We start from the raw sequence: 23,337 nt of genomic DNA on the forward strand, positions 1-23,337 counted from the left end.
AGCAGCACTATTTACAACAGCCAAGACATGGAAACAATGAAATGTCCATCAACAGATGACTGGATAAAGAAGCTGTGGTATATATATATATAGTTATATTATATACTATATATATAGTTATATATATTATATATAGTGGTGTATATATAGTTATATTATATATACTGTATATAGTTATATATATTTATATATAGTGGTATATATAGTTATATACTATATATAGTGGTATGTATATAGTTATATACTATATATATAGTTATATATTATATATAGTGGTATATATATAGTTATATTATATACTATATATAGTTATATTATATATATTATGCATAGTGGCATATATAGTTATATACTATATATACAGTTATATTATATATATTATATATAGTGGTATATATATATAGTTATATATTATATATAATGGAATACTACTCAGCCACAAAAAAGAATAAACAATGCCATTTGCAGCAACATGAATGGACATGGAGATTGTCATTCTAAGTGAAGTAAGCCAGAAAGAGAAAGAAAAATACCATATGATATCACTCATATGTGGAATCTAAAAAAAAAAAGAAAAGAGAAGAGAAGACACCTATAAGCTCATCTACAGAACAGAAACAGACTCACAGATATAGTAAACAAATGTATGGTTACCGGAGCTGGAGGGAGGGGGAAGGGGGTAGGGGGTGAAAAGGGATAAATTGGGAGTTCAAGATGTGCAAGTACTAACTACTGAATATAAATTGGATAAATAACAAGTTTCTTCTGTATAGTACAGGGAACTATATTCAATATCCTGTAGTAACCTATAATGGAAAAGACTATGAAAACAAATACATGTATTTATATGTATGAATGAAACATTTTGCTGTACGCCAGATATTGACACACTGTAATTTACTATACTTCAATTAAAAAATGAAAGAAAGAAAGAAAGAAAGAGAGAAAGAGAGAGAGAAAGAGAGAAAGAAAGGAAGAAAGACAGGGGAAAAAAAGCGCATGAACATTTAAGGCTCACTGGAGCAACTCGAAGGGAAATTTCCAAACACAGGTGCTCCCCCCATCAGTACTGGAATAACTCTGGAAGGGTCCATGCACAATTCCACCCCACCATTTCCCCATAATGGTGACTGACTGGCCATAAGCTCACCCAGTTTCCCATCCACTCCACACTCCGGCGTAAGGGGGACGGGCCTGCCTGCTTGTGGAGGGGCTCGGCTCCTGTCTAATGGTCTCTGAAACACATTCTCACACCAGCTCAGGAAACTCCACCTTCCCCATAAGTCTCGGAAATGGTTCCTGCTCAACAAACTTCGCGCCAAAGAGGCTTTTTACTGGTTACGTCTGACTTAACGCTTAAACATTTTCAAATAAAGAGGGTTATCTGGTTTTATTTCTTGCACCTCACATAATGCACTTATCATCAGTCATTTCCTGTCTGTTCGTACTTGAAAATGCATGCACATTTTTCTAGTTTGCTGACTGCCATCTGAAGCATGAAACCTTTCCAGGTATGGAGGTCGTGATGGATCCCGAAGCCATGACACCCCAGCCTCGGGCAAATTACTCCAGCTCCCTGTAGCCGCCAACCATAATAGGACTGTTAGGTTCTTAACTTTTTGAAAATCTGATGAAATTTCTGACATTTGCTCCAGGAAAAATACACATATATACACAATTTTGTGTAGTTTCAGGGATCACAGACGCCCGGAAGTGCTTCATGTTTGTGACCCCAGATCCAAGACAAGCTTTTATTTCTTCAGCTTGACACCCAGGCCACCCACCTCTGGGTCTTCATCCACCTCCCATTGGCACCTCCTCTCTACTAATCCACTTCCTGCACCTGTCTCTCCAGCTGATTTAACTCCTTCTGTTCCCCTCAGGGACCCCATGCCTTTGTTTCCTCCACCAGTGGCATCCTTCTTTCAAATATTTACTCAACCTTTAAACCTCAGCTCAAGTGCCAACCCCCACTTGTCAGTTTTCTTTTAAACTCTCCTCATCAGAAAATAATCTTTCCCAAATCAATATTGTTAAATGGTCATACTGCCCAAGGCAATCTACAGATTTAATGCGATCCCTATCAAATCACCCACCACATTTTTCACAGAACTAGAACAAATAATCCTAAAATTTAAATGGAAGCACAAAAGACCCAGAATTGCCAAAGCAATACTGAAGAAAAAGAATGAAGCTGCAGGAATAACCCTCACAGACTTCAGACAATACTACAGAGCTACAGTGATCAAAACAGCATGGTATTGGCACAGAAACACACATATGGATCAACGGAACAGGGTAGAGAGCCCAGAAATAAACCCACATATTTACAGTCAATTAATCTTTGACATAGGAGGCAAGAATATACAATTCAGAAAAGACAGTCTCTTCAGCAAGTGATGTTGGAAAAACTGAACAGAAGCATGTAAATCAATGAAGTTAGAACACTCCCTCACTCCATACACAAAAATAAACTAAAAATGGCTTAAAGACTGAAGTCATAAGACAAGACTTATAAACCTCCTAGAAGGAAACATAGGCAAAACATTCTCTGACATAAATCTAAGCAATGTTCTCCTAGGGCAGTCTACCCAGGCAATAGAAATAAAAGCAAAAATAAACAAATGGGACCTAATTATAACTTATAAGCTTTTGCACAGCAAAGGAAACCACAAGCAAAACAAAACAACACCCTACAGAATGGGAGACAATATTTACAAATGATGCAACTGACAGAGGTTTAATGTCTAGAATATACAAACAGCTCATACAACTTAATAACAAAAAAACAAAAATCCAATCCAAAAATTGGCAGATGACTTAAACAAGCAGTTCTCCAATGAAGACATACAAATGGCCAATAGGCACATGAAAAAATGCTCAATATCGCTAATTATCAGAGAAATGCAAATCAAAACTACAGTGAGGTATCACCTCATCCCAGTCAGAATGGCCATCACTAAAAAGTCCACAAAAGATAAATGCTGGAAGGGTGTGGAGAAAGGGGAACCTTCCTACACAGTTGGTGGGAATGTAGTTAGGCGCCACCATTATGGAAAACAATATGGAGATTCCTTAAAAAACTAAAAGTAGACTTACCATAAGATCCAGCAGTCCCACTCCTGGGCATATATCCAGCGGGAACTCTAATTTGAAAAGTTACATGTACCCCAACAGCAGCACTATTTATAATAGCCAAGACATGGACACAACCTAAATGTTCATCGACAGATGATTAGATAAAGAAGTGATATGTTTATACAATGGAATACTACTCAGCCACAAAAAAAGAAGAAAATAATGTCATTTGCAGCAGCATGGATGGACCTGGATATTGTTATTCTAAACGAAGTAAGCCAGAAAGAGAAAGGAAAATACCATATATCACTCATATGTGGAATCTAAGAAAAGAAAAAAGAAGACATTAATAAACTCATCTACAAAACAGAAATAGACTCACAGACATAGTAAATAATCTTATGGTTACGGCAAGGGGTAAAGGAGTGGGAAGGGATAAATTTTGGAGTTCAAGATTTGCAAATATTAACTATTATATATAAAAATAGTTAAACAAATCTCTTCTGAATAGCACAGGAAACTATATTCAATTTCTCATAATAACTTTTAATGAAAATGAATATATGTATGCATATATATGACTGGGACATTACACTGTACACCAGAGACTGACACATTGTAATTGACTATACTTCAATTTAAAAAAAAAAGAAAGGAAGAAAATAATCTTCCCTCCATTTTCCTCCCTTGGTATTTTGTCTCTATGTTTAGGGCACTTCTCACTTTCCACCTTTTAGATATTTATGTGTGGGTCTTGCCTCCCCTACTGGCCTGTGAGCTAATTCCCTTCTGCAGTCTTCTCCCTGGTGCACAGTGAAGGCTCTAGAAATACTCTAAATAACCAGTATCTGTGTCTGTGATCGTGGCATGGTAGAAAATGAAACCCAAATGAATATGCAAGTATTCACCTCTCTGTGACCCAGATTCCTGATTTATATGAAATCTTCAAAGGTTCTCAGCGTTAGTTTGTACTGATCTGTAGGATCCTGCCACAAAGAAATCATTAGAGGTTAACAAAGCCTCAGAATTTCAACAAAACATCAACTATGCACACATGGACGGGCCATTCAACTGGATGGTCGGGTGATTCTCCTGAAAGAATGTCTGTTTCCAGAAGAATACTCTCTGGTAAGAAAGATAATGTTCTACTTTCACGAAGGCATGTTAATCTAGATAGACTAGGAACCCATCTTCTCTACAGTGGAGGGGATTTCAGTAGGACCTACTGCCAATTGAAGGGGCGGGGATCTCGGCTTGCAGACCTCTGATTAATGTGTTTTTGATTATTCTTTCCCAGGACAGGACAGAGTTACGTTTCTTGGTTAAAATACAAGCCCCCCAGTGGGGAAACTGAGCCAGTGGGAGATTCCTGGATCTCTGTTTTCTTAGAATATTTCACCTTTAGCCTAGATTCCATGTAGAATCAACCTAATTTAGGGAGTCACCTAATGTACTCGTTCTAACAATGGCCCAGGATCCAAGGGACACACTTGGAGACAAGGTAAGAAGTGAAGCCTGAATTCCCAGTGAAGCCTTCAGAGGACGGACCTCCATGAATGAAGGCAGAAGCGGTCCGGGCAGGCTGACTCTGCCCTTTATAGTAACCTGGTTGTTATGGTGATAGGAGGTAAGCGAAAGTGGGGGAGGATGAGGAAATGCTGCTGTGGGAAAAGGGGCTTCTGTGCCTCACATAAGTCATGTTCCAAATGTACACTTTTGAATAAGAAGCAAGCAGTCTCCACCCCAGCTCCCAGGCACTGCGTCAAGATCCCCTCTGATTCCTCCAAGCCTATCCCTGCTTTTATTTATATTTCTCTGGGGTCCTAAAGGCTTATGATTCCCGAGAAAGGAATGTGATTACTCAAAACATCTACATTCAGGGTAAGGAGCAAAATAGTAGTAAAATGGCTCCCCCAGGGGTAAACCGATCTCCCCCAAATTACTCAATTGATGGAATAATCACCTTGTTTTTTACAAAATAATCAAGGAATGCAATTTATTCACTTCTGCTTCTGATAGAAGTTTTTAAAAAGAAAGACTTAGGCTGCCCAAATACCTTGAGAATAGGGGAAATTTTCCGTTGATTCTCCTGATTTTTCTACTGTATCTTATAAGCTTAGCTTTGAAGCAGAAGCTGAAGGTCAGTGGAGCAGTGTGACGGAGCAGAGAGGACTCTGGAATAGAGATCAGGAGACCCAAGATCCAGTTTCTGCTCCTCCTCTTAACTAGTGTTGTGACGTAGGGCAAGGGACCAACCTTCTTCATCTTTGTTTCATCTTGTACGATTCAGGCGGGCAGAATCATTATGTGCACAACTCAGGTAGGCTGCTTCCGGAGTGGATGACATGTCTCCCCATCTGCATAACTTTAAACCAAAGCCTAATTGGCCACTTGGTGACCTTAAGAACTAGCATTTGTCTGATACCCTCAGATGTCATGAAGGTCTCTTGTCTGTGTCATTTCATATGACACCCATGCCAGTCCAGTCAAGGAGACACCTTGATCTCCATTTCATAGATGCGTTCAGAGAACAAAGCGACTTGGCCAAGCTCATACTGCAATGATCAGAGATTAAGGACTTCAGCCCAGACCTGGCTGATGCCACATCCAGTGCCTTGGTCAGGACACAGGCTGCTCCTCTGTCAGGGAGGCTTAGGTGGGACATTCTTGAACCAGGGATCTGCCTTCCAATTCTAATAGTCTGTGCATCTATCAATAAAATGAGGGGGTTGGATTTAGAGACTCCTTGTAGCAGAAAATATCCTTTCCTCTCAGAGGAAATCTGTAGAATGCCAAAATACAAAATAGATCATTCCAGCTCCCCTCTGGTTGAAAAAGAAATGGCTTCCACACTAGTGTCCACCAAGTAATGAATGGATCGTAAAATGTGGTATGTCCATATAATGTAATATTAGTTGGCCATAAAAAGGAATAAAGTACTGAATACATGCTACAACATGGGTGAACCTCAAAAACATGCTAAGTGAGAGAAGCCAGACACCAAAAAACTGAATATGGTACAGTTCCCTTTACATGAAGTATCCAGAATAGCAAAACTTGAAAGTAAAGCCTGATGGACCTCTTGGTGACCCTAAGCAGCAGCATTTCTCTAATACTCTCATATGTGTCAGAGACAGAAAGTAGGTGGGTGGAGGTGGGAATAGGGGTGATTGCTTAAAGGATACAGGGTTTCCTTTTAGGATGACAAACATTTTGGAGCTACATAGGGTTGATGGTTGCACAACACTGTGAGTGTATACTACACTTTAGTACGGCTAATTTTATATGTGAATTTTACCTCCATGTGTGCACAGATAGGTGATGGTTCCAGAGTCCTTCCCTTGAAGAGCCTTCCCTTCCCACGTCCCTGCAGTGCCTCCAAAGAACCCTCGTATGTAAATCAAGAGAGTCCCTAGATATTACAAAATGTCATCACAGTTCGGAACAGTTCTCATATGACAGCTATTTTATTCCCTCGGGGGCCAAATGTATTTGCTCCTAACCCAACAAATAAATTTGCTTGGGCCAGTGACATCATGATACTTGGAAACAAAACTTCCCACTGGCAGCCAGCGCCAATGGCAGTTCCAGTCCACCGTGACCTAACTAGCTTCCGTTTAAGATATGTCCTGGGTTTTAAACTCGAAAATCTACTTTAAGTATAACCAGGAAAGATCGTGGTAACTAAGCATTCTTGTTTGTTTGTTGATAGTTTAGCAGCTCATTTTATTGCTGAGTAGTAAACTAAGCATTATTAAGTGCATAATATATTGTAAAAGTTTTTCATGCTGTTCCATTTAAATGTTATTATCTCCATTTTCAAGAAGAGGGTAATGAGGCTCAAAATAGCTCCTGCACGTCCCCAAGGTCAGGATTTGAATCTCAGTCTCTTCAGGCTCAAGACAGAGTTCTGTCAACTACACCAAGATGAGTCTCAGCAGAGTCACAAGTGCCTCTCCCCACGGGAGGCTTGGGGACAGCTTTCAGTCCCATCAAGAAACCAACCCCAGCCTACAAGCCCCTGGGGCACGCCAAGATGCTTGATGCATGGACATGTGTGGCTGCTGCCCTTCCAAGGCCCCCTCTGCACCTTCCCAGAGCAGTTTAGAGATATGAGGAGTTCAGGACATCTATCTACTTTTTTTCTTCAGCCTGTGTGGGGAAAATTAAGACCCACTTCAACGGTCTTGCTGCCAAAGTGTACTCAGGAAGGAACTAATGAGGGACACGTCAGACCCTCTTTTGCTAAGAAGTTGAAGGCAAAGGCTAGGATATCACTTGTTTGAAAAGATTTAGGTCGGATTCTATTCAAACACAAGAAATTTCAGCTTCTAAAGGTAACTTCCGGCCTACAAGTCCCTCATTTCCGGCGCTTGGAGGGACCTGGTCTCAGATTTAAACACATTTTTCAGCATCACAACACTGTGTGTTTCTGCAGGCGTAACTACGGTGCTTTTCCAAGTTACCCTAAAACATTTCTACATAAAAGAGTTGAGAATAATTGCAGCCTTTCTGTCTGCACTGGTAAAGTTATCAAAATGATGATTATAATTCCTTCCATATAAATGCACTTCACAGATTACAAAATGCTCTCATGGACAATCATTGCTGGGTTAAAAAAAAAAAGGCATAATTAAGGAGAAATATCAGTAAATGACATTTAGCTCTTAATATACATCCTTATATTGGGGTAAGAAAAGGGTGAGATGAAAGCGTTTTTATATTAGAATTGAAGTCAGGTTCTTGAAGCTCTAACTGTTCCTGGTTATCAATTTTCAAAAAGTCAATGCTTTTTAAATTAAAAATGAGGTGCTGCTACTTCTGACTTGATAAGTTATAAAATGCCTTTCCCATCCTTCCCAATGGCCCTGTGCCCATTTAAATTTTAGATCTGCAGCTCATAAGGATTATACAGAAGGCCAGGTCTCCGTCAAAAAAAAAAAAAAAAAAAAAAAACAACTAAAACATGAAAAAGAAAGCTAACCATGTTTCGATGCCTTTTAATGTGCAAATACAGGCGGACCCTTACATCTCTTCCTGTTCTGGGTGGCAGAGGTTGAGGAAGCTCAGGCCACACAAAAGCCATTGAACTGGTTCCTACCAAACGAATAGGAATGCTGAAGTGTCAAGGTCATCTTTAAAAATCTGTCATCCCCCGCCCCGTGCCACACTGGCATGGACAGCCACCAAAATCTCCCCACAGGGCAATACGGTCCCTCAAGACCTAATCTCTAGTGGTGAGATCAATAACCATTAGAGAGCAGGGTTTTGAGGAATGTGTTCTGTTGCAATTGCAATCTGACCAAAGTGTAATTAATCCACTGTTTATCCTTAGGAGTGGCTAAAAATAGCAGTTGCACGCATGAATGACTAGACCCGTTATCCACCGCCATCAGCTGCCTCGGAGGATTCTGCAGACCTGCCACGCCACCGCTCTGAAGCTCTAGTCGGTGGCGGCCGCACCTGGCAGGATCGGCCCGTACGATCCACAGGTGAGCGTTCTCAGCGAGTCTTGCCGACAGTGGGTCTGTGCCTCACACAGCAAAGGACGCTCTGGAGGAGAACCCAGTCGAGCAGGTTCCATCCAACTTGACTCAGAAAATGACAAATGCCCCTTCAGAGTGACATTTCCTGCAGGGCAGAGGCACTCAACCTTGGCCGCATGATAGGATCACCTCAGGAACCTAAAATATTTCTGTGGCCAGGCCTACAGCCCAGGCTAATTAAAAGCAGCATCTCTAGAAGTGGGGGCACTTGCCCTGGTATTTATGAAAAAGCTTTCCAGATGGTTCTAAGGTGTAGCCAAGGGGAGAGGCACCACCCCAGGGTGATTCTAACAGTATCTGGGCTCCAGCACGGGAGCCTGCAGCAGGGGAACCCACAGAAACACCCCTGCTTAGGGAAGTCAGTGTCGCTCACAGTCTGGAACTGTAGCTGACAAGTGCTTTACTTGTTTGGGTCCATGTGATTTGTCGGGGGTATGAGGAACGCTATTTGAGATGCCTGCCTAAAACAGGCACAGTGATATTTACTCAGCTCTTACTTTGTGGAAGCCAGGAATTTGGTAAAAACAAAACAAACAAAATACCCACGGTGAAATATTATTCATTTCAGGGATGATTCCATGGAGGGAAGGGCGGGGATGACATCTCAGTGTAACATCCACTGAGTGGGATGAGATGGAGGAGAATTCCAACTGCTATAAATATTGTAGAACAGCTAAAAGTCCAATAATTGGATCTGCAGATTTTGAAACAAAAAGCTTCTGTTGCAAGAGTGTAAACGTCACGAAGAAAATTGAAAGGAAGTGATCCTCGCCACGTCCTGGGTACCTGTGGCATTTTGTACTCTCCCTGTGCTTCAGCATTTCAAAGAGGAGCACTACGTGCTCCTACATCACTGGAGGCAAGTGGGTTTTTAGGAAAGACTCTCCAGACTCAGATAACAATCGGCTAGAAATTCATCCACTAAACCCCCCATGTCAAATTCAAATCCATCTCCTGACTTTTGAGTCACTCTATTTGGAGGCTGATCTTCATAGATGAAAATATGACTTATTAGAATGTTTAATGCATAAATCTCACAGTGTTAACATGTTTCAAGAACTCGACTTACCTGCGCAGGACATGGGAAGCAGAGTTGGTAGAGATAAGTGACTTCAAAAATACTTACTGGTTCCCTCTTTTCTTCTTAAGTGGGTCCATGAGACGCAGTGTGTCTCTGATCACAGCCACTTTTACTTCTTCATCGACAAGGCTGGGGACGTTCTCAAACACCCCTGGAGAGAGCTTGAAAAGGTACGGATTCCGTATTACAGCAGAGAGAGTGATTCAGTCCCAGGTGACTGTCAGCAGTAGCCCCAGTGGATGGACTGTTAGATTTTCCTTTAGAATTCCCTTTACCTTAAAAACATCAGTTTCCTTTCTACAGATCAACAAAATACACAAAGAGGGGGGAAAATCTATTTTTCTAATTAAGCAAAATGATACCTGCGCATTGTAGAAAATTTGGAAATACGGAAGAGGCAAAGAAAATGAAAAGAATCCACATAATCTTCCCCAAACCCAGAATTAATCTTTGGTGTATTTCCTTCCGCCCCTTCTATGCATTGTTAAGGGGGCGGGGAAAATAGACCCACTGTTAAATGTACTGTTTATCTCCGTGATTCAAGCATGTCAACATGGCTAAATCATACTCACAGAATTTCAATTAGTTTATCTCCCGAGGCTAGCTAATTAGTTCAGGTCAGAACTGATGGAAAGGCTCAGCTCTTCTACATTTGCAGATCTTAAGATCTGGAAGGACTGCATGCTGGGAAACTACCACAGGTCGAGGAGGTCTTATATTAATAGAGCATGTCCAGAGCGCAACAAAACTGAAATTATTTAGGATTGAACAGAACTCTGCTGGGCTAATCTGAGAATGCCGAGCCTCGTTTGGCCAAGGGAGCAACACGAGAGCGGGACGTTCGGTGGGACGGCAACACATTCAACGAGATGCTGAAAAAATACTTACTTCTTGCTCGTGTTCGATTCTCATGCTGGGATTTGCGTTTACTTCAAGGAGTATGGGCTTCAGGTTTTTCATTAGAAGAATGTCAAAGCCTAAAATCTGGGCAGGACAAACACAATTCAGAATTACTCCTTCGAGCTACAGTGTCTTTTTCAGGGATCGAGTATGGTATTTGGGGCATTCGAGGTGAAAATAAATTCCCACGCTGCCCCACAACCTGGGGCTGGAACCTGGCTTCTCCTGTCCACACACCCTCTACCTCTGGAGGGGCTTGTCAGGCTAACTGCACAGCAGAGAATTTTCCAGGAGCCTTGGTAATGGGGTTGGTTCGCATGTTCCCTTCAGCACTATCGGTGTGTCGTCAAGTGCTGTGAGATGGCGACCTCTTTCTTCTTTCATAAGTTTTTTTTTTATTATGTTAAGGAATAGAAGTAGTCCATCAATTTCTCCCTCTCCTGTTCTCCTCTATTAAGTTGCTCCTTAACTAGACCTCTTAAAAAAAAAAAAAAAACCCAAGGGCATCTTTCTTAACCTCAGGTACATATCAGCATCATTTAAGGATCACTTTCAAAACCACTGCTCCTCCCCAGACCACACCTGTGAATCAGAATCATTCAGATTGGAGCGCAGGCAAATGCAGTTTGAATAACAAATCCCCTGGGCAATTCTAGCTAAGGAGACAGGAGAACTTATTAGGTGCCAATTATGATACAATGCACCAATTACTCATCCTCCCGTTTAATCCTCACAACAGTGTATTTGAAACAGGGATCAGGCTGACCATTTCACAGAAGCAGAAACTGAGTCTCGGAAAGTGGATTTCCCTGAGACCACCTACCCAGGAAGTGACAGAGCCGGATTTCATACCCAAGCAGAAATGGCTACACAGTTTGCAGGACCCAGTGCAAGATGAAAATGCAGGGTCTCTTACTCAAAACGGTTTCATGATGGTGAAACGGAGCCTTAAACCACACGTGGAGCCCTTCCGATGGGGGCCCTGTGTGACTGCACAGATCACGCACAGATGAAGCCGGCCTGCACCCAAGGTGACTCCAGGACCATTTGTCGGCTGCCTGCTCTGGAATCCGGCTTGCTGCCTCAGGTGAGGCTTTGTCTTCTGGCCTCTCTTAACTCCTCACAAGCCCTGCGATGGGGTAAGCCACCCTGTGCATCTCACTCCCTCTGCCCAAAATAACCCTTTATTCAGATAACATCTCTTCACCCTTCAGACTGGATTCTGACTCGGACTAGGAGGATGTCAGATGCTCGTCTCATTATCTCTATAGGAGACGTTAAGTTAGGAAGCTCCTAATGTGAGCAATACAATCCCAAAGTTTCAAAAAACAATGTACAGAATAAAGGAGAGGGAAGAAAAAAGATATAACTGCATCCCCTCCCCTGTGGAGTCCACAAGAAGAAAAGATGAGAGGAAATCCATTGACTTGTCTATATAGACTTTATATCAGTTAAATGATAATTATTAAACTCTAGCTTCATCCTTATTAATGAAATCAGAGCTCAAAGGACCATTTTGGGGGGGTAATTCAAGATGAGGTTATTCTTCAATAAAGGGCAGTGAGGATGAAAAGTTGGGAAAAGCCACTCTTACTCTATTTTTCTTTCCCTGGTCATGAGAAGAAAGGAATGGAAATTCAATAGAAAATGTTACATGTATTATAGATCTGCTTAATAATGTATGACAAGTGGATATGAGTGATGAGGGCTTTAAGAGACTCTGGTGACACCATCAGTCTAACTTCAGACCTGGTCTGAGACGCGCGATGCTGACGAGGTTACAGAAATGGCCGGCTACTGGTGCCGACGTTCCTCATCCTGAGTCATCGATGCTTACGTTTTGCTACATCTTAGAAGTTTGGACTTGCACTTTCTCAGCCTGGTGGACTCTTCTCAGCTCAAGGCACAGTGGCTTCGGGAATGCACAGCTATAGGAAAGCTGGAGAAGGGGAGTGACAAAACCCCACCAGCCATATAGACCGGCACGCACCCGTAGCATAGTATCTTCCAGAACCTAAACTTCGGTGCATGTAGTTGAATATGTTGGGTCTTGTGCAAAAATGCTTTGAAGCCAGACAGATTTGGGTTTCAATCTCAGCCCAGTCTCTCACACTAGCTAGACAGCTTAGCCTCTCTGAGCCTCACACACCTCGTCTGAAAAATGGGCATAACGGCAGCCCATTGATAACCACTGCAGGGTGGTTGATAACGGAAGCAAAAAGAACCCAGGATTATGCCCGTCCTAAAGAAGATATTCGACAGTATGCCAGCTCCCTTTCCACTTTCCTTCTAATCCCATCAACAAGAAGTAGCATTAATGGCTTTGGAGTCCAGAGGAGCTGATTTCAGACCTTAACTCTGCCTTTATCTTGTGTAACTACCGGCAAGTTACTTAGCAGCTCTATGCCCCAGTTTCCTCATCTGTAAAATGGGAGTAAGAATAGTACTCACCTCAGTTCATTCATTCATAAGATATTTATTGAATGCTCCCTATGTCCCAGGGACAATTTTAGCTCCTGGAAATACGGTAGTGGACTAGACAAAGTCCCTGCCCTCATGGCACTTACACTCTAATAGGGGACATAGGAGGAAATAAAAACGTGATGTAAAATATTTTGCAGAGTACCTGACGCATAGTAAGTATTAAATGAAAGTCAGCTTTATTATATTTTTCCCAGGTTCAAGGAAATATGACTTTTTTCCCCAAAAGTTCAGTGAAATATGGACCACCAGTGGATCTCAACAAACAGAATCACAGAACTGGGAGGAGCTTAGAGTTGATCTTGTCATAAAACTCCAGAAGAGTTGGCAGAAAATCCAGAATTTACTTGCTCCAGTGTTTTTCAAAATGGGGGTCTTTTGGGGGAGACCAGATCAGATCAACTTTTACCGATTTTACATCTTAGTGTTCCCAGGAGGAAAACCTTTTAAAAAAAAAAAGAAGAAGAAGGAAAAGAAAAACTACTAATCTAGTCTAAAATCCACTTTGCAGACTAGAAACCTGAAGCTTAGAAACGGGAAAACCTCTCTCTGGTTTGGTGGCAGAGTAGGAAATGTCACATGGAGAGAGAGAGAGGACTTTTCAATCATGATACTATCCACCCCTCCAAGTAATTCAGTCAGCAACTATGTGTTACCTGACGGGTGCCCTAGGGATTCAAAGATATCTGTCCTTCATCCTCACCTCTAGAAGCCTCCAGAGCAAGTTGGGGAGAAAAGGGCCCTGAGCCATTCATTGTAAACTCATGCAAAGGCTCCAAGCTACATTCCAATGAGAGGGGATTCTCTCCTGAGCCTCAGAACTGTACATCCACCTGTCTCCAGAGTATTCCCAACTAGGAGGTCCCACACTCCTCGAACCCTACATATCCAAACTATCTGTGGCCAGCAGCCTCTAATGTGGTCCCACTGATACCCATCGCCTGGCATTCCTGCCCTTACGTAACCCCCTCTCCTTGAGGGAGGGCTGCACCTAGTGACTTGTATCTAACAAGCAAAATTGGGCAGAAACGATGGGATGTGTCCCCCAACGTTAGGTTATAAAAAGACTGTGGCTTCTATCTTGGGATACCTTCTCTTACTCTCCCGCATGCTCGCTCTGAGGGAAGCCAGTTACCATGTGGTGAGCTGCCCGCTGGAGGGTCCCAAGTGGCAAGGAACTGACGTCCCAGGCAACAGCCAGGGAGGGTACCCGAGGCCTGCCAACAGCCATGTGAGTGAGCTGAGGAGGGGATCTCTCCCCAGTCAAGCCCTGACACGACTGCAGTCCTGGACAACACGCTGATTATAGCCTTGTGAGGGAGTCTGAGCCTGTGGCAGGCAGCCAAGAATGTCTCCTTCATCCTTTACATCTAGCTGCTCACCAACTCTGTGCATTCTACCTGCTAGAACGCTTTCTAGGTCTGACCCATCCTCTGTGTTCCTAGTCTGGATCAGACCTGCACCATCTTTCCCCTGGACTACTTTAACAACTTCCCCATCAGTTTCCTTGCTCTCAAACTCTCTAATTCATCTGGCACGGGGAGCTGCCAGAGTAATTTTTCTAAAATGCAAATAAAATACTAACACTCCTCTGCCTAAAATCTCTGCTTCCAGAAGGAAGCCTGGGGTCCACAGCATGTCCTACAAATTCCTCTACGACCTGGCACCTGTCTCCAACTCCAGCCTTATTTCCTCTGACTCACTGCTGCACACCTGGGGCTCTAATTGTGCTGAACTATTAGTAGTTCCAGGATGCTTTAGTGCTCTCTGGCTTTATACCCTTCTACCTGGAAGACAGATTTATCAAATATCTGTTAAGCACCTACCAAACACTAGGTACTGTCCCAGGCCCTGGGGATAAAGCAGAAAATAGGAGAAAGGATGTTTTAACTCCTGCCCTCTTGGAGCTTATGTTCTAGGGGAGAGACTGCAAGCAAGTTAATAATTAAAGCCGGGTAAGAACAGAATGTGATGCAGTGGATGGAGGGAGGGTTTGGTGGTCAGGGAAGGACTTTCTAAGGAGGTGACATGTCATCCCATTGTCTTCTGCTTTGCAGTTTCTGATGAGAACTTTTCGGATATTCTTTGTTCCTCTGAACATAATGTGTCTTTTCTCTCTAGCTGCTTTTAAGATTTTCTTATCACCACCAATTTGATTATGACAAACCTTACAGGGGTGTGTTCATGTGCACTTGTGTGTGGGGCCATTTCTTCAAATGTTTTTCCTGTAACTTCCTTGTCTCTTCTGCTCAGGGAACCCCAATTACACATACGTTAGACCATCTGATATTGTACCACAGGTCACTGAGGGTCTGTTTATTTATTTTTCCTGTTGTTTTCCTCTCTCCGTTTCATTTTGAATAAATTCTATTGCTCTGTCTTTAGGTTCACTGATCATTTCTTCTGTGGTGTCTAATTTGCTGTTAATCCCATCCAGTGACGTTTGCATTACAGGGACTGTATTTTCTTCCACTTGGTTCCTAAGAATTCCATTTGGTTTTTTTTTTTTTTTAATAGCTCCATTTCCCTCTACATTAAGCTCATATTTTCCTTTAAATTTTTATACACAGTTGTAATAGCTGTTTTAACATCCTTTTCCTCCTAGCTCTATTATTTCCAATATTTACGGGTCTATTTCTATTGATTTTCCCCCTTGGTCTGGGTTACCCTTTTCCTGCCTCATGGAGCATCCAGTGTGTGTTTATTGGATGCCAGACACTTAATGCTGCGTGCCTGAATTTTGTCTTCTTTTAAAAAGTACTAGGTTTTTTGGCAGTCAGTTATTTGCAGGTTAGTTTGATACCTTCTAGGCCTATTGTTTAAGCTTTACTAAGTTGAGTCTAGAGTAACTTTCATTCCAGGGAAGATTCAGGCAGAACTTCTCTGGAGTCTCCGTTGAATGCCCCCAGTCATCACCAAGGACTCTCCACACTGGTTCTTTGGAGCTCAACCATCTCCCTGCTCTGCATGAGGCCTGGAGGTTGTTCAGCTTCTCGGTGCCCTGGTCACTCTTTGCCCAGCTCTGTGGATTAACACTCCACGTATGAATGGCCTAGTGCTCAGCAAAGATGCACCAGGACACCATGCAGGTTCTTGGAGCTCTTTTCCTGCTTGGCTCCCTCCTTCTCAGAATCCTGCCCGCAGAATTCCAGCCCCCTTGGCACTCCCAAACTCTGACCTCCATCCCCTCAACTCATTGAGGTCACAGGGCTCTCTTTAGTTTCCCTCTCCCACTTGCCCATGTTCTGGAGATTGCCTCCAGACAGAAAGCTGAGGCAACCATAGATTCATCTTGGCTTTTTCCCCCTCTTTCCTCAGGGATCATAGTTGCTGAGCTGTCTGTTGTCCAAAATCTGAAAACATTGATTTCCTGTATTTTTGTCTGATATTCTGGTTGTTTTCAAAAGAAGGTCAAGTCCAGTCTTTGTTACTCCATCACAACCCAGAAGCAAAAGACTCAGGTGGTGATGGATGACCAGGGACTGAATGAAGTGAGAGAAAAATTCATTTGAAGAGCTGAGGAGGAGCATTCCAGGTAGAGGGAACAGCAAGAACAAAGGCCACTTTTGAAAAACAGCAAGGAGTGAGCAAGAGGGAGACGGGAGATGAGGGCCAACAGAATGACAGGGGACAGATCATGTAGCATCTTGTAGGCCACAGTAAGGAGCCAGGATTTTAAGTGCAACAAGAAAGCCACTGGAAAATTTACACAGGGAAGTAATTTGATCTGACATGTTTTAGAAGAATCAGTTCGGCTACAGTGAGAAAAACAGGCTATAAGCAGCAAGGGTGGGAAAGGGGACATCAGGAGGCTGTCAGGGTGATACAAGTGCACGGTGACGGCCGCCCAGCCTGGGAGGGGGGCAGCGGAGCTGGTTAGAAGTGGTTACATTTCGGGTGCATTTTAATGTGTATTTGCAAGAGTTGCTTATGGATTAGTTGTAGGAAGGAGTAAAAAAGAAGAAACAAGAATGATTGGAGTTTTGGGCCTAAGTAAGTGAATGCTATTCATTTACTAAAATAGGAAAGACAGTGAGAGAGTATTTGGGGAGAGAAATCCAGAGTCTGCTTTTGCATATGTCAACTATGCGATGCCCACTAGAAATTCAAGTAGAAAATTAAAGTGGGCAGTTGGGTAGACCAGTGTGGAGAGGTCAAGACCGGAGATACAAATGTAGGCGTCAACAGCACATAGCTGGTACTTAAAGCCACGGGGCTGGAAGAGGTCCTTTCGGGAGTGATTGCAGATGCAAGGTGAGGAGTTAGAGTCCTGGAGAATCTCCAACACTGGCAGGTCCAGAAGAAACAGATGAGAAGCAGCAGCCAATGAAATACGAGAGAAACCAGGAGAGTGTGGTATCGTTCACCTTTTTCTGCATAGAAAAGTCTTCTTCATGCCTTAAGCTCCAGATTAAGCATCTCATCCTCTGGAAGGCCTTCCTTGACTGCTTTAACTGGCAAAGTTAACTAATCCCCTTTCTGTGCTCTCTCAGCATCCTGTACAAACCCCCTTACAGCCTTCATTACAAGAACTGTAATTCCCACTTGTCAGTCTTCCCCACAACACCATGCACCTCTTAGGGGCAGGACTGTGTCTTATCCATAACCACACGCCCCAGAGCTAGCTTGGGTCTTGTCTCAGTGGGTGACCAGCAAATGTGTCTAAAAAAAGAAAAAAGCTTAAGCATCAGAAGTGGTCAAGGAAGGCTTTACAGAGAAAGTGGGATGTGAGCAGCACCTTGTCTGGAAGGCAATGAATTTCAAAAAAGCAGTGAGACTTAGAAGAGAGCATGGCCAAGACAGAAGAGAACAAACAGGTAGAACTGGGAAAACACAAATTACATCCGAGACAGGAATCAGCTCTGTCCGCCAGGCTTGCGGGGCTCAGGAAGGATGGAGAGCTGAGGCCTTGGCCAGGCTGGGAGGCAACCAATGCCAGGCTAAGGACATGTTTCCCAAACCATGCTCTTTGGAACCTTGATGCTCCTTTAAGTTCAAAATGGGACTATTTCATGGTTTCCCCATTAGTTCAAGGCACTTCTTCGTAGACCAGTTTGAGAACGATTGTTGCTACAGATAACAAAAAAAGTAATAACCTTCGTTTATTAAGTGATTACTATGCGCTAGGTACCCTGCCAAACGTTCCACGTAGATTTCTCTCACTCAGTCTTACAATGGCTCGGTCAGGTAGGTACAAATAACATCTCTGTCTGCGGATAAGGACACTGAGGCCAAGAAAGGTTAGCTTGCCAAGCTCACCAGCTTGAGCAGCTGGAAGGTGGAGCTGAGGTTGGCTCAAAGCCAAGATGTCCAAGAACGGAACCCAAGCCCATGTGTGACCATTAGGTTGCTCCTTTGCCTCCTTTCTGGGAGGGAGGTGGTCTGGACCTGATGGGGAGGCAGGAGATCAAAAGGGCAAAGACAAAAGACTAGAAGCACCTTAGCATTTAGGGAAGGTGCCTCCTCCAGACACCAAAGGGAAAGGATCACGGCCAAGGAGAGAAGTGGCCGCAGAGCCAGAGGAACATGGAAACCGAGCAGTGAAGCTGGGAAAGAATGTTCATGGAAGCTGAGCTGGAAACCCTTCCTCTGCCGGGGCACCTCTGCCGCCTGGACCACCTACCCCGAGACGGATCTTACTGTTTAAGCCAGGCCCGCAGAGCCGCCCGCGAGAAGACTGACGGGATATGTTGCTGGGGGCTGCCTGGGCAATGACGGGGACAGGCCAGAATGACAGGGCAGCCACGTTCCTAGGCAACAGATTACAGGAAAGCTGCCCACAGCCGCGCCGCGCCAGCAGCTGCTCCGGGCCATTGCAATTTCCCAAGTAGTTATTGTGGCTGTGATTGGAAAGGGATCGCGGTCACATGTTTAAGATAAATGTAATTTGGGTGGCTTAGAGTTTATGTCCCAGGATGCTGCAATCCGGGCTGGGCCCAGGCTACAAGAGAAAGGGGCATCCAGGACAAAGAAATGATTCAGTACACATGCACAGAGCATTAGGGTTTGCAAAGCCCTTCATAATCTTTATCTCACGTGAGTTAGACACCAACACTTGGGGTGGGGGGAGGAAACTGAGGCACAGAGAAGTTAAGTGACTGATATAAGATCACACAGCAAGTCAATGGCAGAATCATGCATTGCCCCTAAATCTTTGGGTTCCGAGTTCACTCAGGTGTTTGAGACCCAAACGAACAAGTGTTTTAACAAGTGATAAAAAGAAAGCAGGCGAGGACTCCAAGGAGGAAGAAAAACACTGTTCAATCACTGTGAATCCGAAATGTGTGGTAAAACAGATTGAAAGCAGCTAACGTTTTATACCACCTCGTTACTGCCACTGCTCCAAAGGAGGCAGGTAGGAAAGTGAGCGCAGGTGACTCACAGAGAAAGCTACAGGGTGGTAAAGAAGGTGCCCAAGGCCACACAGCTGGCAAGAGGACGAGCTCCTCCGGGAGGTTTACTCCCAGCCCTGTGCTCCTTTCCTGACCCCGGGCCTGGAAGCACTTAGTGTGGTCAAGCAGCGGGAAGCAGTCACAGGGCTGTGGTTCCCTTTGCTCGACGTGATCTGTCCCAACCAGCGGCTCCCTCCCTGTCGGCCCTCTGGTTCCCCACGGCGCGGGCCCCCGCTTCCACCCCGATGGCTGCCCCGTGACGCCTGTCCACAGCCAGACAGCAGCAAAACCATCGCCCTCCGCCCTGCCCCCGCGCTGTGCCAGGGCTCTGTGGCTTGGCCACATGGTACTCCCGGAATAGATGTCCCTGTTGAACAGATGTGACCACACAGTCCCCCGGGGTGACCCCTGAATGCCTCCACGTTGCATCGATCTCCTTTGCCCTAACCTCCTGATGGCTCGGGCCAGACTTGTTTTCTCTCTGGTTCTCCCTCTAAGCCCTGCTCACTTCCCCCTTTCTAATGCTTTAAGTCATCTGCCTGATGGCTGAGCAGGACATCCTGCCTGGGAACCAAAGCCTGGGGTCCAACTGCCTAAGGACAGATCCCTGGATGACAATCAGCCCCTCCTGGAACTGTTCGCTGCCTGAATTCCCCTCCAAGAGCTTCCATCAGCCTGCCGGGAAATCCTGCTGACTGGTGTCCAGCCCCTAGGGTAGCCCCTCTGGTTGGGGGGGGGGGGGGCTGCACCTCCGGACCAGCCCCCTCTTCCGCAGTCGAATGAACGTCCCCTCCATCAGAGATGCTGCGCCCTGCCTCCCCTCTCCCTTCTCGTTCCACGCTACCCGTTCCTCTCTTGCCACAGCCTTAGATAAAGGACTAGAAACAACTCAAATATTCATTGACAGGAGAACTGATGAACACATCGTGCGTATCTACAATGGAATACACAACAGCGCGAACGAAACAGGATCAGCGGCCCACCCTGACCTGCAGTGGAAAAGAACGTTGCAGAAAACGACATACTTGATTGTGGTGTTTTATAAAGCTCAAACAGAAGTGAAACAAAACAATAGATTGCATTGGGAAACATTCATATAATAAAATAATTTTTTAAAGCAAGGAAATGATAAACATAAAATTCCGGATGACGTCCTCCTCGGGCTAAGGAGAGAAACGGGGCGGGGAAGAAGCCGGTAATCGGGTACCTGAGGTTGGGAGGTGGGTGGGGTGATTATTTGGTGATTTTGCTTCACAGCTTACATACATGTTCCATGTAGTCTCTCTGATACATTAGCTGCTACAAGATAATTTTAAAGATGAGGTGGAGAGGGCCCCTGAGGTACCCTCCATATCCTCTGCTCCCTACTCTGATTTATCCGGCAGCAGGAAACTGTGTGCCCACTGAGCGCCTGGACTCTGTGTTCCCCCGCCACCACCTTCATGGCCAAACGATCTGGAAGCAGGCGCTACTCTTATTCCTATCTCCTTCCCTCCCGCGCTCTGGTTCAGCTCACAGTGCATTGCCCCGAGCCATCGCCCCACCGAAGACAAGGCTCACGGAAGTCAGTGAGGACAGCAGACACGGTCAGCTCTGCTCTCACGTGACACATCTCAGCAGCGCTCGCCGTGGCTGCTTCTCTAAGCCTCTGCCTGCTGCTTCTCTGAGCATTTGGGCCACTTCCTCTCCAGACATCCCTTCCAGAGCTCAAGCCACTTCTTCCTGGCCTCCGTAGCTGCCCCCTCTCTGCCTGTCCCGTACTTGAATGGTGGTCCCACAGGGCCCTTCTCTGGCCTCTTCTCGCCCTGCAGCCTCTCATGACTTCAGTGAGCATCGGAACACTGATGAGTTCCCAACCCTTCTCCCTGGCCCAGACCTCTCTCTCCTGAATTCTAGGCCCAAATGTCAAATGGTCCACTCAGTCTTTCCACTCGGATGTCACACAAGGGGCACTCCAGAGGCCTGTTCAAGCCCAACTCCTAGCGCTCCTCCTCCAAGCCTGGTTCCCAGCCAGTGGCTTCTATCCATCCATCCAAGTGCCCAAGCCACCTGTGAGTCAGTCCAGGTTCTCCCCGCTCCCTCACTGCTACCATCTCTCCACTCTCCCCGAGCCCCCTCCAGTCAACAAGCCTAGCCGTGCTCTTAAATGGCTCCGCAGTCTACTCTCTCCAACCGCCCCAAGACCTTCCTAATCCAAGCCAGCATCCTCTCTTGCTTGTATGAATGCAAGTGGCTCACTCATCCCCTCCCTGCTCCCAGCCTCGCTTCAAGCCATTCTCCGTCCTGCAGCCAGTCTGTTCTCTGTAATGGGCAAATCTGCGTGCCTCAGTGCCCTGCTAGCACCTCCCTGTGGCCCCACTGCCCTCGGCTTTCCCTGACTTACCCCCTACCTACCTCTCCCTCCTCATCTTCCCTCACCTCCCTCCCAATCACTGCCTCAAACCCCACCCTCCAGCCACACTAAACCTCCTTCAGTCCCCTCTTCCCTTGAGGGCTGCAAACATGTCTCCCGTAGGACACTGTGTCTCCCCAGCCTTATCCAGTCTCACCTGCTTCATTTAACTCTTCCTCCAGGTTCTAGTTTAACTGCCACTTCTTCTGGGAAGTCTTCCCAGATCACCCTCTTTCCCACTCAGAAAATGTTAGATGGTCCCACAGTCTCACAGCACCCAGTGTGCTTCCTACCCTGTTCTAGCACTCGTGACACTGTATACGAATTGCTTTTTAACTTATTTGCCTCCCACAATAGCAGACCCTCTGCATCAGCCAGCAGAGACCTGATGTACGGTCTCACTAGTACCTGGAGCAGTGCTTGACCCTACTAAGCAGGGAGTAAAAATTGCCAGAAGAAAGAATGAATGAATGAATGGGAGGCACTGCGTATTCCATCTGTGTCATTTGATTCTTGTACGAATCCTTAAGGGGGAGGTACTATTAGCCTCCTTTTACCAGTGGGAAAGTGGAAGTAACTTGCCCCAAATAGAAAGCAGGATGTTAGACCCTGGTTTCCCACCGAAGCCCAGGCCAGCATCCACCCCTCCACCCCTCTGGCCATCCCACCCCCATCCCTCATCCCACACGAGGCCAGGGAGCCCTGTAAAGGCCCCGTCAAGGTCAAGAACTCAGGCTGAGAACCGGCGATGGTTACCTGGAAGCATGTGGGCCCCGGCCTCCCAGCGGGGATATCCGACTGGTAGAAAACTTTGAGTTCTGGAGTCAGGGCAATGACAGTCTTAATCACCAAGGAGATGATATCAGACCAGACCTTCTTGATGTCAACACCCTTGGAAGACAACCTACAAAGAATGCTAGAGAAGGTCCTCTTGCTGCCTGTGCTAGTACTGTCCGAATGGACAAATTTACCGCTATGGATGTTCAGAGAATAGTTGGTCAAGTGCATGAAGATGTGGTGCAGGTTTTTGGGGTTGGGCTCCTGATACGGCTCCGTACAAAACCGAGAGAGTCCCTCTTTGGCTATGTAAATCTCTAAGGGGTCTAAGGACTTGAGTAAGACATACAGACGAATATCAAACTTGAGCTTGTCGATAAGGAGAGGTTTGCAGATGTACTCCTGGACCACCGCTGGCCTGCTCTGGAGGGTCCCTGCCAGGCGGATGTCACTGGGGTCTTTAATGAGGTAGATTCCGTCACCCTGACAACCACTATCAGGTTTCACAATAAAAGTGGGCTTCCAGGAGGGGTCCCCATCTTTCACCATTTGAACCTGGCAGGGGAGAAAAAAGATGGTTAGCACCATATTCTTTTCCTCTCTGGTCCCCTGAGACAGAGCAGGATCTTGGCAAATGTTTGGTGACAAAATGGGCCCTGCCTATGTGAGTACTCGGTAAGCACCTGCCAG

At 45.1% G+C, this 23,337-nt stretch overlaps 1 protein-coding gene across 5 annotated transcripts in view; it reads right to left on the reverse strand.

The window, feature by feature from the left end:
* Window positions 1-23,337, reverse strand: part of TTLL11 (tubulin tyrosine ligase like 11) — a 244,973-nt gene that overhangs the window by 136,104 nt on the left and 85,532 nt on the right. For all 5 annotated transcript variants that reach the window (XR_004319465.1, XM_014562957.2, XM_032478353.1 and 2 more), the window contains exons 4-6: window positions 22,627-23,202; window positions 10,594-10,689; window positions 9,751-9,866 (exon numbers count right to left, since the gene is read on the reverse strand). Coding sequence is in view for 4 of the 5 variants with exons in the window: in XM_014562957.2 (XP_014418443.2) it covers window positions 9,751-9,866; window positions 10,594-10,689; window positions 22,627-23,202 (788 nt within the window). In the remaining variant the exon portion in view is untranslated. The remainder of the gene's footprint in view (window positions 1-9,750; window positions 9,867-10,593; window positions 10,690-22,626; window positions 23,203-23,337) is intronic.

The sequence above is a fragment of the Camelus ferus genome, chromosome 4 (genome assembly GCF_009834535.1).
Source record: "Camelus ferus isolate YT-003-E chromosome 4, BCGSAC_Cfer_1.0, whole genome shotgun sequence".
NCBI lineage: Eukaryota > Metazoa > Chordata > Mammalia > Artiodactyla > Camelidae > Camelus > Camelus ferus.